We start from the raw sequence: 16,931 nt of genomic DNA, 5'->3' as shown, positions 1-16,931 counted from the left end.
TCGATCGATCGAGCGATCGTTTCGAGGAGAACTCGCCGGTTAATCGTTCGGTAATCGTCGAACGATCCCTCGAGTGTTCGATTCGGTACCGCGCGAAATTTAACCGGTTATTGCCCGATGACGATTCCAGTTCCACGAGCGATGCTGTTCGTACGTTTCGCGAACGATAGCGCGAACGAACACTTTTAGTAAGAGCTTTCCCGTCGAATTCACCGATAAACCTTCGAACGTGTCTCGATTGAAAATTCGAGCCAGATCGTTTCGCCTATCGCGAGGAAGTTCGCGAAACATCGATAGCATTTTACCCGGACAAGCCGTGAAACGTAAATTCCTACGGCCACGAGGGACCGGGATTTATCTCCGAGTTTGAAATTGTACGCCGAGGTTTGATCGCGAGGGATCGAATCGAGTTGGTTTAAACTTCGATTCGAGAAACGCTCGAGTTCCGAGCGAGGTTCCGAAAATTGCATCGGTACGATTTTCACGAGAAACGTGAACGAAATTTCGAAATTTACGAACAAGTGGGAGTCGAAGAGGGAGTTTGAAATCGTTCGCGAACGTTCGATTACGAAGGATCGAAACATTCGACGCCAATGGGAGAGATTCTCGAGTTTCGGAGCAAGCTTTGGAAAATTGCATCGGTACGATTTTCACGAGAAACGTGAGGAAAATTTCGAAATTTGCGAGAGAGATTCGATCTTTGGATTGGAAATCGGTGGCAAAGGTTTCATTACGAAGGTACGAAACTCCGAGATGGATCGTGTCTTTCGACGTGATATCGGAAAAATTCGTAACCTCGGTACAAAGTGCAGAAAATTGCATCGATACGATTTTAGCGGGAAACGGGATCGAAGGAAACTTTTCAATTTGCGAGAGAGCAAGATTTACCTTTGAATTTGAACCTACGGTGTTTACGGAATCGAGACGCGTAAAGATTACGAAAGATTCCGTCTCTGACGCGAATCGATCGAGTACGTTGATGAACTTTGAACGCGATCGGAAAAATGACCAAATTCGAGACAATTTAAAAAAATATTGCATCGATGCGATCTCTTTTGCAGAGACTGCCGAATCGCTAGGTGCGCTGACAAAAATTCAAGTTCACGGTTCAATGTTCGTTCAATTGTACCGGGAATTATATTCGTAGCCCCGTCGCTTGAATTCTCGTATCGTTCGATACGTTCGGACGAAGAACGATTTCAATTCGATCGTTCGCGAAGTCCCAAGAATCCTTTACGAATAACGAACTCGAGGATACAAATATACTCCGATAGTTTACGAGTAGTCGCGAACATTGCGTGGAAAATTTATGATCTCACGACGGTTGAAATCGTCGAAAACTGTTAGCGGAACGAAGGACTCTCTAAATTCTCTAAATTCGAGGTAGCGAATTGAAATACGTCCAAGACCGATAGGAAGTATACTCGAGTATACTCAACCGCGTAAAAGGTTGGAACGAAACCGAGGGCGGAAGATATCGATCGAACGATTCCGATACGACGCCGTGTCATCGAGACGTGTACGATGAATAGAATCGCGTCGATGATCGTTCGCGACGAAAAATGCGAAAAGAGTCTCGCGAGCGCGCGATGGCGCCGAACGCGATCCTCTGAAAAGAATCGGTGTCGTAAACGCGCGAGAAAAAGTTCACGGATAGGTTCGTCAACGTTGCCGAAAATCCCCGAGAGGAAACGTAGATTTGGAGCTCTAGATTCGATAGATTCCGCGTTCGTACTCCGTAAAGAGTACAGCGCTTTAATCCGTGCGGGTTCGCGTTTCGATTTTCGACAGGCGGTAACGGCGGCCGATCGGAATCGCGGCGGTATCTCGCGCGCGATCGATCGGCGCACGAACTCGGTTATCGAGGCTCGGATCGCCGTTAACGAAGGTTTCACGGTGTATTTTCGAAAAATCGACTCGGACCGCGCGCGCTGCCTCGTTTCCTCGGCCTCTCTCTCTCTCCCCCGCGCCTCGTTCTCTCTCGCGTCCACCCACGCGCGGCGGCGGCGGTGGCGGCGGCGGCGGCGGCGTCGGCGGCGGCGGCGGCGTCGGCGGCGGCGGCGGCCGCGGCCGCGCAACGACGAAACCGGCCGCCGGCTAAGAGAGAGTGTATTTCTCGCTTATTATCCTTTCCTTCGATTTCCTACCGTAAGGAAAAAGAACACGGCTGGGATGGTGGCGTATGTATCGACGGTATCGTCGGTGCCCTCGGTGTGACTCACACGCGGCCGCGTTAACGTTGCCCTCGCCACGGAGATTTACAGCTCATTACCGATTTCACAGCCCGAAGTCACGAGCGACCCGCCCGCCGGACGTAACCTCGAAAATCTAGAGGACACCCGTGGCTCGCGCGTTTCGAACGGATTTCCTTGCGCGAAGAGAAAGAAAGAAAAACAAAAAAAGAAAAGAAGAGGAAGAGAAAAAGAAAAGGAAGTAGAAAATACGCGGTAAACGAGCGTGCCTCCTCACCTCGTTACCTTCTGGCCTCCTGGAGCGATCCGGGCCGCGCGTTTGACAAAGACGACGACGACGACGACGACGATCCTCTCGAGGCTGATCCAACTCGGACGGTTTCACGGATCTCCCGTGAGTGGACCGAGTTCACGGTCCGTACGAGCGCCGAGCGAGTATCGAGCGTCGACTATCGAACATCGGCGATCCCTCGGACGGTTTCGCGTGAAATAGAGCCGCGTGGCGGCGAAAGACACCGCAGGGAAGGATCTTCCCGCGAACGCGGATCACCGCGATAAGTCACTGGACCTCAGAGGTGGTCCCGTGGGCGCGCGTTGTTGCCCCCGCGGTCCTCGGGCGCGTTCGTCACCGGCGACGAACGGAGCATAACACTGCGAGTCCGGCGCGCGTGCACGACCGCGAGCGGTAACGCGTCAACCGCTCCGCGCTCGTGAAAATGTCAAACGACGAGAACGTTGGCTCGGTTCACCGTTGCGCCGAGATCGGCGGCCGTCGCTCGCGTGGGAGTGTGACATAATACGTGGTCCCGTCGGGGATATTTCGTGGTCCGTCGATCGTCGCTCGTCGATCGTCGATCGTCGATCCGGCCCGGTTGTCACGGGCAGCCCGATGTCAACAAACGAGAGGTATCGGTGGTCGCGTGGCTGGTCCCTTTTTCCGTTGCGGGTTGCGCGTAGCTCGGTGCGCGAGATACGGAGTAGGAAAGGCGCGCGGGGCGCTGTCCGTGCGAGATCTCTCGTGGCGTACGGGCGCGTGTGTCCAACTCGGTCGCGGCAGCCGGCACGGCTGACTCTCGCGTGTTCCGTGGTGCACGACTCGAGCGCGGACTGAAGTCGAGCGCGCCGTGAGGTGAGCGGAGGTGACTTGCGACTCGACTCGACTTCGCTCGTATCCCCTCGACTCCGCTCGACTCCGCTCGACTCGACTCGGGCCAGTGGCGGCGGCCCGGGTTTCCTCGCGTATCTCTACCCGCGACCGCGACCGTACCGCGCCGCGGATTCGCGACCTGCTCTACACCGACGCCGCGCAGGTATACGTGTGCACGGACGCCGGAGCATGCGCCCCGCGACCGTTCGCCCTCGCCTCGCCTAACCTCTCTCGTCGTTCCCTCTCTCTTCCTCGAGCCTAACCTCTCTCCGTCGCTCGCGAGCTACGCGGCCTTCTCTCGCCCGTTTCGCTCCTCCGGTCTCCCTCTCGCGAGCGAGAGCACAGGCCTCGTGGATACGCCCGTGCATAGGCGGCATCTCCGCGCCATCGCTCGAGACCGACCGAGCCGCGGTTTCCTCGATCCGGGACCGAACTTTACGAATCTCCTCCGACGGGGGTGAGATCGTTACAGGGCTCGAAGTAACTCTCCGGAAGGGCGAAGAACGCGTTCACGCGTAGACCGGTACGAACGAAACTACGAAACTGTCGCGCGAACCTTACCGATCCTCCCGCTGTTCGAGCGCGATCGCTCCTAACGCGAAATATCTGTATCATCGTCGAGATCGTTGGCGGTATCGTACCCTATCGACGACGAGACTTCGTTCTCCGGATACGATAAAGAAGAACGGAGAAAAGTATAGCGGTCGGAAGAATATCGTGGCACGTAACGCGTGACGACGATTTCTGGTATACGTAACTAATCGCCGACGATCGGCTCTTGTGCGGTGATTAATCAGATTTAGAGAAGTCTTCGAAATTGTCGCACAAGTGTGCAATAAAGATAATGCCGCTAAATCGATATAAGTATTGAACGATAAGACACGGATATCTTCTCGAACGATCTGAACGGCGCGAAAAATTTAATTAATCTCGAAAGGTGTGAACACGTAACGCGATCGTTGTTGATCTTGAACAGAAACGTAACGTAAACCAACGATCTACCGCTACACCGCGGTCGTTGATTTAATTTCTCGCAAAAATTTGAGTCTCCGAAACGATGGATTTTGAGCAAACGCAACGTTCCGTTCGTAGCGAAACTAAACGTTCTTCAAGCGATCCAATTGCATTATCCACCGCTGAAAGGGTCGCAGATAACAAACGTCGGTGTACCGTTCTTTTCGGAATATTCGAATATTCGAACACCATTGCGCAAAAAATTAAAAAGAAGAAAACCATCTTGGTAATTTCCAAGCCTCGAGAGAATCGTAAGATTTTCGAGCCAAGGTACGCGAACGTTTCGCAAACGAATAAATTACTTTAGGAAATTGCTCGCAACAACGCGCGTACTCGCTTCTATCGCGCGTGCAAACCCCTTAATCGATAAATAACATCTTAATCGATACGCGCTTAACGCGTAACGGGACAATAGAGTGAAACGAAGCTGCTAATTGGAAAATTATTTCAAAGTAACGTCGTTTCGCGATCGCTCCCTGAAACGCGAGACTCTCGCGCAATTTTCAAGGAAACCCTTTTCGCGCTCGATCTTCGAAAAAATCGTGATACTTTCAACGCTTCTCGATTCGCATTGTCGCGAACTTTCCAGCGACTGTGCGCACGGCTTTCTTTTTCGTCTAAAGATATTCGTCCGAAGAAAAACAAATCTCGGGGCAAAAGTGCCACAGGGATCTCGCGCGATCGTTTAAAAGTGATATTTTCACCGTTTCGTTCGATGTCTGGGATCGTCGTGCGCTCTTACCGATTACCACCGAAATTCCGCTAACCGAAATGCAAATACGTGTCACGTGTATTACGTAAAATACGCGATCGAGTCGTACAGTTCTTCGGAAAATTGTTCGATCGAATTCGTGAAAATTCGTGTACTCGTCGTAGCTGAATCCTCATCGCTGAACATTTTCCGTTCGAACGCACCGATTCTACCGAGTCGATCGTTTCCACGAACGATCGTCGATCGTTCAGCTACGGTGTTAATTTCCAACATTGGTTCCTGTAAAAATGGTTCGCGATTTCTCGTCGACGACCGGTCACCGACGAACCGTGAACGATACCGATTCAGCGGTATCTGGTCGAAAGGCTGAAACGGTAACTCGCGTACGTAAATTTCTCGCTGGAATAACGGCCGCGTTCAATCGATATACACGCGAAGGAGGTCTAAAAGGCTCTCTCGCTAACGGGCCGCTTCCAGGTCGCGGGGCACAGGGGCAGGAGGTGTGGATTGTCCTTTTTGAATTTCCTCGGGGGCCCCGTAATGCCGTGTTACATAATTGAAAGCGTAGGAAGCAGATTGATTAACACACACGGGAGGAGAAAGGTCCGCGTCCGTATAGATCGGTGGTGGCTTTTATGCGATTCGCGCGAAGCGACTCTAGGCGGCCACGTGGGTGTCATCGCAAGCGCGCGATAAAAAAAAGGAAAAGGGAAAGAAAGAAAGAAAGAAAGAAAAAAGTCCCGGAGATTATAGACGTTGCGCCGTTCCAGGGTTCGCCGTCTCGACTTGCAATATACGACCCGGTGCAGCCTCTCCAATATCGCGGAAAGGAGGAACGACGCGACAATGAGACGGGAATTACGATTTCCTCCGTCGATCGGGACTCGTCCCCCCCACCACCAACCTACCGCCGCTACGGGACGGACCGGAGTGGGAGTAGGGGAGGGGAGGGGAATGGGCCTTAAATCGAGGTTTCTGCGAGGACGTTCCGCGATTTGGACGGTTCTCGGTATCGGGATCACCGGGTAATTATAACCGCTTTGTATACATTCCCGCTCGTTTTCTTGCGTTAACGCGACCCACCTGGCTCGGTTTAACGCTCCGTTAAACGCTGAACGCTTCGTTACGGGGAGCCTATAGACGGGTACAACGTCCACGAAAGTAAGAACGAGCGGTGCGCGAGCGTTAATTATCGGGAAACACGGGGGCCGTGGAGACACCGGGCAACCATCGCGAATTATAATTCAATTAAAGTCGGTGTCGCGGAAACAGCGGCCGCGTTTTTAACTCCGCGACGCGACGACGCTCGAGTCGAGCGAAACCCTTCCGACAGGGACTCCGTACCTCTTCTATTCTTCGGTTCTCGTCTTCCTTTTCAGCTCGGCGCTCTCGTCGACTCGGGACAGTTGGCAGAGACAATGAAATCGCGAGAGTATTTTTACTCTCGATTCGAGTACAACGGAGACTCGATTTCCAACGCGGGGACAGGGCCCGTTGAGAGTTTCGCGCGAATCGGGACCGATACGATCGGTTTCCCCGATCGCTTTTGCCATTCGAGGAGAAATTCACGAATCGGATTCGTCGTTTTATTTTTCCAACGATTTTGGTATCAACGTTCGACTCGTTCGTATATTTACAGTTGTTCAAAGTTCAAATGTAGTATTTTTTTTACCGTGGAAAATATGAGAAAACTTAACTAAACAACCTGGTATTTGTATAGAGGGAATAGAGCCACCGAGTTAGATTTTTAATTGAAATTGAACGAATTGCGTACAAACGTTACAAATTTGTCGTAAGGTTCGTAAGTGTGATTTGTGAATTTTTCATTTTTCTTTCGTATACTTGGTCGATGATAATCGTTTCTTCCGGTTGAAAAGGTTCTGAATCGTTTCGTCGAATTCGCAGAATATTTAGAATATTTCGAAAATTGTAGGGTAATAGGAAAGTGCTCCTCCAAGCTCGCTACAGTGGTCAATTATGGAATATTTTTAACGCACGTACCAGAGTCACGATCCAATTACTTGGAAATTTGATTCGCGTTCGATGAAAGTAACAATTGGAGGAGATACCGATCGCACGAAAATAAGGATGCGAATAGGTGAAGCGAGAATCGAGAACCACCGGAAGATCAAAAATACAGTCCGTACACGGATATTTCACGAAATAAACGAATCGATCGCGTACGAAATTGATAATTTAAGAAACTATTCGTTCCGAAAATAATCAAGAATTTGACTACGCGCGAAGCCACGGATGAATTGAAAACAATTCTCGAACACGTGTCGAAGAAATACTAAATTGTTCGATAAGTTTCGTCGCTTTTTCCATAGTAAAAAAAAATACTATGACGCTTCAACGTTCGAACAACTGTAAATATAGTAGAAACGAGTCGACGGATCTACGCGAAACTTTGCACGTTCGTCGAACGATGATACCATTTTTCGAAAAATCAAACGAGTATGGTAGCTCCGTTTCTCGTCGAACGAGAAAATTGATCATCGAGTAACCCATCAATGACGAGAACCTTATTGTTCGCGCAGAGTCGAAAATCTCGCGCATTGTTTCGACGAATCGAAAATGACAGAGATAAATCGAGAAGAGAGGTATCGCGGAACGGAAGCGAGATCAAAGACAAGTGTATCGTTGTTCGAGAAGAACCGTCACTTTCGTCGCAACTTTCATTATCGAAAGTTTCCGGCAACGTATTATTTGCAGGCCACGCGGTATCGGCGCGTAATGAAGCGAAAAAAGAAAAACTCGAGGTAGTTTCGCTTTAACGAACGGGAAGCGAGCCCGCAGGAATGTCGAGCATAAAATCGAGTGGAAGGGAATCTCGTCGCGACCCGATTGTCGATCCAAAACCGCGTAACTGTTTTCGTATGCATACGGAATGAATGCACGTGTGCACTCGTCTAGCGTGATACGGGGTGGTGAGCGTAAAACCGAGCGTGGTGACTGAATATTTAACCCTGCAAAGAGAGAGAGAGAGAGAGAGAGAGAGAGATTGGGAGGGGAGCCTCGACCCGACGGTCGGAAAATGTTGAAAATATATTATTCACCTCGCGTACAATGTTTCCAATCTATTATCCAACGACGATCGCATCTCTCGGAAGGATATTTAAGAATCTTCTCGATTCGAACCGTGATCGACGAGGTGCAGTTTTACAGTCACCAACGAATTCAATTTGCTCGGTTTCTTGATGAATTATACGAGTAATTCCCAACGTGAGATTTTTTTCTCGAAAATGTCTAGAAATGTTTCAACTGTACGACAGACACGATAAAGTAACTAATATATCGGTTAAGGGTTGAGAAGAGTATCGACGAAATATAAAAAGAGATGGTAAGGAAACATATATATTAACAAAATATTGCTCACGCTGCCTAATGAGATCCCTAGAGCTTCCACTGAATCTCTCTCGAGTAATCGACCATCTTGCAAAATTATATCCTGTATTTTTGCTACCGTTTCTGACGTTGATGCACTTTTTGGACGTGCTTCGCGTGGATCTTCTCGAAGACTCGTACGATCGCGTTTAAATTCGGTAACTCGTCTCTCCACAAATTAATAAAGTTAATAAAGTAAAATTTCCCACAAAAATTAACGCGTTCCTTTTCGTCGTATTATTTATTTTCCAACGTACGAAAACACCGTTACTCGTGAAATACACGGCTCGAAAAGTCGTTTGCCAAAGATATTTGCGAGTAACGTAGGTGGAATCGTGGAGCTTCCCATTAATCTTGTATCGCGATGGCTCGTGGGTGAGTCTGCGTTTAAAAGATTGTACTTTAACCCGAGTACATTCCTCGGGTCTTCCTCGACCCATCTTGTCCTCGCAATATATTATTTTCCTCCAATTAAGCCAATTGTAAGAAATACTACTCTATGTCTACTGTTCCGTGTCCTCTCGTTACATCGTACACCAGAAAACACGAGTTTCGTGCATTCGAGATATTTTTAACCGAAAAACTGTTAACGTACGATCGAAGGACGAAACGCTTCGGTATCGAAACGAAAAGACGGAACGTTCGTCCGAACGAATAGTCGTTGTTCGTTTCTATTCTTTTCCGATAATCGCCATCCATCGCGGAGCTGCTCGTGCCGACAGCGTTGTTGGAAATGAAAAAAATCCACGCCGGTAATGCGGTACACCTCAAGGCCGACTTGTTTAAGGCCTTTTAATTCATTGCGATCGGATAATCGTAAGATCTGTCTGGACAGAAATGAGTTCGTAGTAATTCGTGTATGATGTATGGTTGTACAGGGTGTTTCGCCGACTCGGTTGCGAGAGATATTTCGTGCTCCGTTTCTTGCCACGGGGTGGGTAACATCGAAACCATTTTGATTTTTTCCAACCGATAACGCGAAAAGGATCTACCGTCTCGTCGGAGAAAACTTGAAAAGGAAATGTTCGAAACTTCGGAGAATAAAGAGTGTGCGCAAGTGGAAAATCTTGAATAGAATTTTTCACAAATTTTTCACACCCTCTGCGAAATTTCTATCGATTCGTCGGACAAACTGGAAATTATTCGAGATACATCGCGCAAAGTGTACACCACAGTGCGATCGAACCTTGCTAGTTTCGTTGGAACACGGAATAGAAGGAAAGTGTAAGAGAGTAAGTGCAAGTAGATAGAGATTGTCTATTGTCGGACGTATTCTGCAACGAATACGATGCATAATGTATCTCTCTGTAGCTCGTCGTCTCTTATCTTAAAAATTATTCGGATCGATAAGAACCGTCGAGACAAGTAGAAATTTACTGCTCGTTTCCTTCGAGATCGAAGTGCTCTCCGTTGGATCTCTCGAGATGTAAAAAATTAGCAAAAACTGTCCTCGACGTAGAATTTCAAACGTTCGACGATTTCGAAACGTTGATCGTTTTTTCTTTTCTTTTTTTATAAAGTACTCTAGGATTCTTATCCCGGGAGAAACGCGTGCCGATTACCGATTCTAAAATCTACGAAACCTTCTACCGAGTATTTCTAACGCGATTCGATAAATACGACAAACTCGAAAATTGCTGAACAACCTTTGGTCCAGTAGTGGTACAGTCGAAGAGGAATAGAAACGCTAAAAGTGTAAAAGAAGCTTCACTCGGGTCTCCGCGCGTCGTAAATCTCTTTGATCGATCGGAGCCGCGGATGGAAACGGTCGTCTTCCAATAGAAAATTCTCTCATTCGTGTCGACGGTTGTTTTCGATAACTGTGTCACGATACAGTGATGCATTCCTCTACGTAAATGAAAATAGTGTGCGCGAAGCGGGTCGACGCGCACAGACGAAACGCAACAATAAACGGAAGAAGAACGACATTCAAAGAACCGTAAAGTAAACCGAGAAAAACATCGTGCTCGGCCGGCCTTCGTTCACCTGCTTGTACGCGCACGAAACAGCGTAAGTGCATTGTGCTCGTTAATGCGTTAGGAAGCGACTAATGTCTGTCTATGGATATAAATATTTATACGCCTCAGACGGACCGTGATAAAAACGAAGCGACAGCAGCCCGCTACGAGGCGAACGCGGAGATCCCGCGAAAATGAGCATCCTGGAAAAAACGATTACTCACGCCTGCCGCGCGGAGAAAACGCTTATCGATGAAATCAACATACCGCTAGACCGTGATTTATCACGCGACAACTGACAAGTCAATTCCGTTTTCTTGAAAAATTTCCAACGCGCGCGCAACAGCTCCTCCAAGGCGAGTCCGTCCACGCTCGAAAGGAAACCTTTGTTCCGCTCGAAGCTTCGGCACCGAAAGCTCGCGATCGCGAACATTATCCGACGAATCGAGAACCATGGTGCACGTGTGTTACTCGAAAAATGCCTCTTTAACGTGTAAACTACACTAACCGTGTAAAAGTTACTCTTTAACGTGTAACGGACCGTTTCTCTTCGAACGACCGTTTACGGTTTACTTTTCTTTCGGTATCGTTTTCTTACAGATTTTCTTGCACAATTTCTGTTTACATGTTGACAACACGTGCACGATACATCGAAACGACTCTCGCGCCGAATTCACCGAGCTTCTCGGAGGTATTCGAGTTTCAAGCAAAGTTATATGTAACAGATCGCTCGATAAGTTTCATCGAACGACGAAACTTAACGAACTTGGTATAGTACAAGTTTGTATCATTGATCGAGCGTATTCGTCGAAGAGAAGAATTATTCGATGCGCTCCGTTTTTATAGCGCGTTCGGAAAATGAGAAAATGCTTATTTTTAAATCTCAACTCCAGTTACGAGACAACACAGTAACGTACTTTTAAAGGTATTGCACAAGCATCGGTGCATAATCGTGTACATACGCTGTTAACATTGTCGCGAGAATATATACACGTAATCGATGGATTTATCGTCTCGTTGAATCGGTCTTATTGATACGAAAATAAACACACCGATATCACCGAGAAACTATCATCGATTTTCGCGAATTGCATCGTTGCACCGGATAGGAGACGTTAAAATCGAACGATTGAACGAAGAACGGTGCAATTACTTATAACGAAATCTTAATGGAAACTAAGTAAAACGTAGCTCCGGATATTTTCGATCGAATAAAGTTTCTCCGTTCTACGAGTACGAGCTTAGTATTTTTAACGAGAAGTTGGCGCATTTAACGCAAAGCAGTGTAACCCTTGGAGCAATGTAACCTCGTACGGAGTGATTCTCCGATAATCGGAAACCAAAAGTAAAATGAATCGTCGAGGACATCGCGGTTGCTTCCTTTATCACTGATAAATAGTCACGAGTGAATCCCCTTTGGGAATAACACCGCGAACGAAGAAATAACGAGAAAATTGACCTCATTTCGCTACTTGTACGGTAATAACACCCACAACGAACGAGCCAAGGAACAGTTAACGCGAACGAGCTTCGGAGTTAACTGTCGCTATAAAATCTAATCCACCGTTGCGTAAATATTACTCGATGTGTAAAAACGCTGTATAAAGATGTTTATCCTGGACATTTATACGTAGAGAAGTCTCGTTAAATTTCCCTGACCATCTCTTCGCGAGTATTTCTCTATACCGATTCTGTTACGCGAGAAAAGGTTAACTCGATCATCGAACGATCGATCGAGAACTCGTCCACTCGGATTCGTTGCATAGATTCGATGGAATATTTTTCGTTAAAAGAAATAGCTACTCGACGGTGTCTCGAGCCGAGCGAGATATTTTCGTCCCGATCCCTACTCCTAGACCTTGCCACGACACGCTCTCGGTCTCGTTCGTACGAACATCGATTTCGAATCAGTGCACGAATGGGTCAAGTTCGAACGAAGCTCCGCCGCGAAGCTCACTTCTCGATCGATCGTACCTACGTTTGTTTAAACGACGCGACGGTATTGTAATTCTTTTCTCGCGTCCATTATGCCGCAAATCGTATGCTCGTACATTACATTCTTCTCCAGCTTTCTATTCTTCGTATCGTATCGGTGCCACCGTACCGGTCGTCGTCGGCTCTCCTCGGTCCTCGTCGGTCATCGTCGGTACTCGTCGGTCATCGTCGGCCGTCGTCGGACGTCCCACAGTGGGGTATTTGCCTGTAAACGCGGACAAATCACGATTTTTCACAATTTTACGTAAACTGGACAATTTTCGTTCACCGTGGTAATTAAACGCACGAGGAACAACGAACCAACATTTGTTTTTTAACGTCGAATCTCACGAGGCGTTACATTTTGTCAAAAGTGGAGAGTTTCAACCACACGCGTTTCTTTCTTATCTCTTTCTTCTACACCCCAAACCCTTATTCACGTGTAGTAATATTTTTTAAGTTTTAAATAAATTGTACGTATCGTTTTATCATGGAAGCTTTATAGATAGATATGTAGCGTACAGATCGTACTTGGATATCATTTGTATATACACGTTTGTCAAAATTTTTAAATAATTAACAATTCAATGTTTTTTACAACGATTGTAAAACTTTGATAACGATTCTGTTGTACTTCTGGGTTAATTCTGACCCCCAACCTTGTCTCGCTACGTTCGGTAAACAAACAAAAATTGGTCTCGCATTTGTCCAGATTAACGTTTCGTAATTAATTTAGCAATTATCGAGGAACGCGTTTCTCGTTTCGTGACGCACGACTCGAGCTCGCACGTTCGCGTTTGCTGTTATTTCCGAAAGAATTCTTCCGAAGGAACTGTTTAGGTTACAGACTCAAATACACTTAAAGATGCTTATATTATGCGTTCGGCCATGTCTTTGACTTTCTGATCGCATTCAGATGGAGCACTGACTTCACAGAGTGCACAGTGATCGTACGAAGTATTCTCTGTTCTTATATTTCATATTTTCGTTTTCATTTCTATTTGTTCGGTTTAACGATAAGTTTTTCTTTCTCTACAGTTTATTCAAAGTTTATATTCAAGTATCGATCAACAAAGCGTTGTTTCTTCTTTACTTTTGTACATCTTCCGTCAATATTTGTAGTAAGTACATTTGTTGTGCGAATTTTATTATTCGGATATCGAAGCGAGAATGTATTCAGACATAAGATAGATGTAGATAAATTTGCTATATATTTAGGTATTATCACGGTATCCCGTGACTCTCGCGAGACGTAAGATTTGAATTCAAGCGTGTAACGAAGATATCGTAAATAGACTTTTATTAACTTTCGATCCGCGTTTAACGAGTCTGAGAGTACAACTGAAAAGGAAAACGATACCATTTCTCGAAGACGCGTTAAATTTACTCCTTCCTCCTGAATTCTCAATCGTGCAAAACGAAGAAGAAGAAAACGAAGACGAGGAAAATGAAGGAGCAAATGAAGTTGAAGGGGAAGCAGAATGCGAAGATTTAGAATTAGACGAAAACGAAGACGAAGATGAGAACGAGAGCGAGGGTAAAGTCGACGACGAAAACGCAAACGAAGACGAAGACGAAGACGAAGACAAAGGTAAAGACGAAGAGGAATCTTAAGAAGCATTATCCGGCCGGTAATTTTGTTACGCGTTGCGAACGTTTGATAAAACATTTTGAAAAATGATGTAGCTCATCAACTGTAACCTCTATAATTGCAGACGCTCGCGTGTATATGTATTTTTCCAATAAATATTGTTCACCTTCCGTAGCAAATGAAAAACATCAAGAAAATTCCCCGTTCGATGCATTCACCTTCAACGACGTATTTCAAGTTCCATACGCGAATATCGAGTAGTCGTCGAACGCGTCGAAGAGTGGAAAGTTCGAGCTTGAAAATGGTATTCGGTTGGTCGAAATCGAACGATTTTGAACGTAGCTACGTCCGTTCGAAGATCGAGTAAAGTTTACGGTAGTCGTGTCCGGGTTTTCCAGGCAAATACCCCACTGTGCACCGGGCAGAAAATTCCCAATAGTCCTGCGGCACGGCGGCGTAGTCCCTCGCTCGGCCGAGGTAACTCCCCGATATTTCAGCTTCGGCGAGATCGGGGTGACGTCGCCGGGATTTAGGAAAGCCACGGTAGCCGGTGTACGCGTAAACGGCAAGGACAAGAGAGCCGCTCCGGTCGGTGGTGCGGCAAAGCACCGCGCGGCTCTCGAGAGCGCGAGCGTGAGCGTGCGCGTGAGCGCGCTAGCGCGCTAGCGAGCGAGCGAACGAGCGAGCACCGGTACACAAACGAACACTGCGAGCGCGCGGGCGCCCGTCGGTGATCGGCTGCCGCGCGACGAAGATAGAGGAACCGGGCTCCGCGAGACGAGGACGCGAACACCGGGGGTTACGGTACGCAGGAAAGAGTAGAAAATCTCTCCGCGGCGAGAGCGAGACAAGTGGATGGCGAAAAACGGGAGAGGGACGAGGACGCGTGTAGCGGTACTCCGGAGAAGGCGCGGTGGATCGAACGAGGAGAGGGAGAGCGAGAGCAGCGAAGGACCGTACGAGAGGGACGGAGGACGACCGCCAGAACGGGACAACCGACGCGATGGAAGAGTAGAACGGGGCAAGGGGCAAGGAAGAGAGAGTAGCCGCGAGAGAGGGATATGGTACAGCGAGTGGCGTGCATTCTCGCGCACACGCTGCCTCCCCTCTAGCGTGAACGCTCGCGTGCACGTGCAGCCCGGGTATCGTGCACGTGTGCGTGTACAAAGTAGGTCCACCAGAGCCGGAGAGACCGGCGAATGAATATCGCCGTCCCCTCGCGGCCGGTGCGACCAATCCGCGCGTAGCGCGAGCTGCGTGAAGGCGGAACGCGGGCCTCTTCGCGTATATCTGCGTATTTATTATTCAGTTTGCAAATACGTGGCAAAAATGATCTCTCTCCGCGCGGCGGCGGCGGCTGGATGTGCCACGGCTCCTCCGTAACCGGCCCGGCGCGGCCGGGAGGTGGAGCCAGAAGGTAGGAGCAGGGCAACCACGAGATATCGGCCGTTAATTTGTTAGAAACGCCACCGGCACGGACGATTGCGCCGTACGCGGCCACGTAAGGTTACGCGTCTGTGTTGGTAAAACGGGGACCGACCGGACGCCCGGCGTTCACCGAGAACCGAGCCGCTCTTCCGACCGAATAGGAGAGGACATTTTCTAATCGCTCCTTACCGGACGACAAAATGTCCAGGCCCGAGCGAGATTAGACGACCGGTGACGCGGTGTTCGACCGTGGCCGCCGTTTACTCGACGAGCTGCGCAAACATTTTACTCGATTCGTTCGTTAACGGCGGAGGTATTCGAATACTCGGATATTCGCGTGACTCGAATTTCGAAACGAGTCGGGCAGCGAATCCTCCACCCGATCCGAGTACTCGAAAGAATCGAGTACCTCGAAGAGAACACGGAGTGGCTCCAAGCGATCGAGTAGCTCGAATAGAAACCGAGGGATTCGAAAGAATCGAGTAGCTCGAATAGAAATGGAGTGATTCGAAAGAATCGAGTAGCTCGATGAAACGGAGTGATTCGAAAGAATTGAGTAGCTCGAATAAAAACGGAGTGGATCGAAAGAATTGAGTAGCTCGATGAAACGGAGTGATTCGAAAGAATCGAGTAGCTCGAATAGAAACGGAGTGGATCGAAAGAATCGAGTAGCTCGAATAGAAACGGAGTGATTCGAAAGAATCGAGTAGCTCGAATAGAAACGGAGTGGATCGAAAGAATCGAGTAGCTCGATGAAACGGAGTGATTCGAAAGAATTGAGTAGCTCGAATAAAAACGGAGTGGATCGAAAGAATTGAGTAGCTCGATGAAACGGAGTGGATCGAAAGAATTGAGTAGCTCGGTGAAACGGAGTGGATCGAAAGAATTGAGTAGCTCGAATAGAAACGGAGTGGATCGAAAGAATTGAGTAGCTCGAATAGAAACGGAGTGGATCGAAAGAATTGAGTAGCTCGAATAGAAACGGAGTGATTCGAAAGAATCGAGTAGCTCGAATAGAAACGGAGTGGATCGAAATAATTGAGTAGCTCGAATAGAAACGGAGTGATTCGAAAGAATCGAGTAGCTCGAATAGAAACGGAGTGGATCGAAAGAATTGAGTAGCTCGAATAAAAACGGAGTGGATCGAAAGAATTGAGTAGCTCGAATAGAAACGGAGTGGTTCGAAAGAATCGAGTAGCTCGATGAAACGGAGTGGTTCGAAAGGATTGAGTAACTCGAGTGAATCGTGAATTGCAAACACTTCGAACGGGTTTGTACTTTACTCGAAACGTCCACGGATATTGTTGCGTATAATTGAAATATGCAACGATTCGATTCTCCCGCGTTACTCGGTATTTTCGAGCTGCGAGGATCGATTCGTTTTATTCGAGTATCCGAACGTTTCTAGCTCGCTCGGAGCTTGGATACCACGGAAAAGTTTACTTTAGAGCTCCTTCCCGTGGAAATTGTTATTCGAAAAAATAAAATCGCGATACGAAAAAAACTGAAAGTTTCCAGCGAATGGATA

General features: G+C 47.8%; 1 protein-coding gene across 3 annotated transcripts in view; it reads right to left on the bottom strand.

Annotated features, from left to right (window-relative positions):
• LOC143154047 (uncharacterized) overlaps positions 1-16,931 on the bottom strand; it is a 55,785-nt gene that overhangs the window by 8,785 nt on the left and 30,069 nt on the right. The window contains exon 2 of one of the 3 annotated variants that reach the window (XM_076325812.1): positions 12,488-12,610. The exons of the other annotated variants lie outside the window; for them this stretch is intronic. Within the exon in view, the coding sequence (XP_076181927.1) occupies positions 12,548-12,610 (63 nt within the window). The 3' untranslated portion in view covers positions 12,488-12,547. Of the gene's footprint in view, positions 1-12,487; positions 12,611-16,931 lie in introns of those variants that run through there. 3 annotated transcript variants of the gene reach the window in all.

This window comes from Ptiloglossa arizonensis, chromosome 13 (genome assembly GCF_051014685.1).
Source record: "Ptiloglossa arizonensis isolate GNS036 chromosome 13, iyPtiAriz1_principal, whole genome shotgun sequence".
NCBI lineage: Eukaryota > Metazoa > Arthropoda > Insecta > Hymenoptera > Colletidae > Ptiloglossa > Ptiloglossa arizonensis.
Note: the sequence above shows the minus strand (reverse complement) of the source record. Positions and strands in the feature narration are given on the sequence as shown.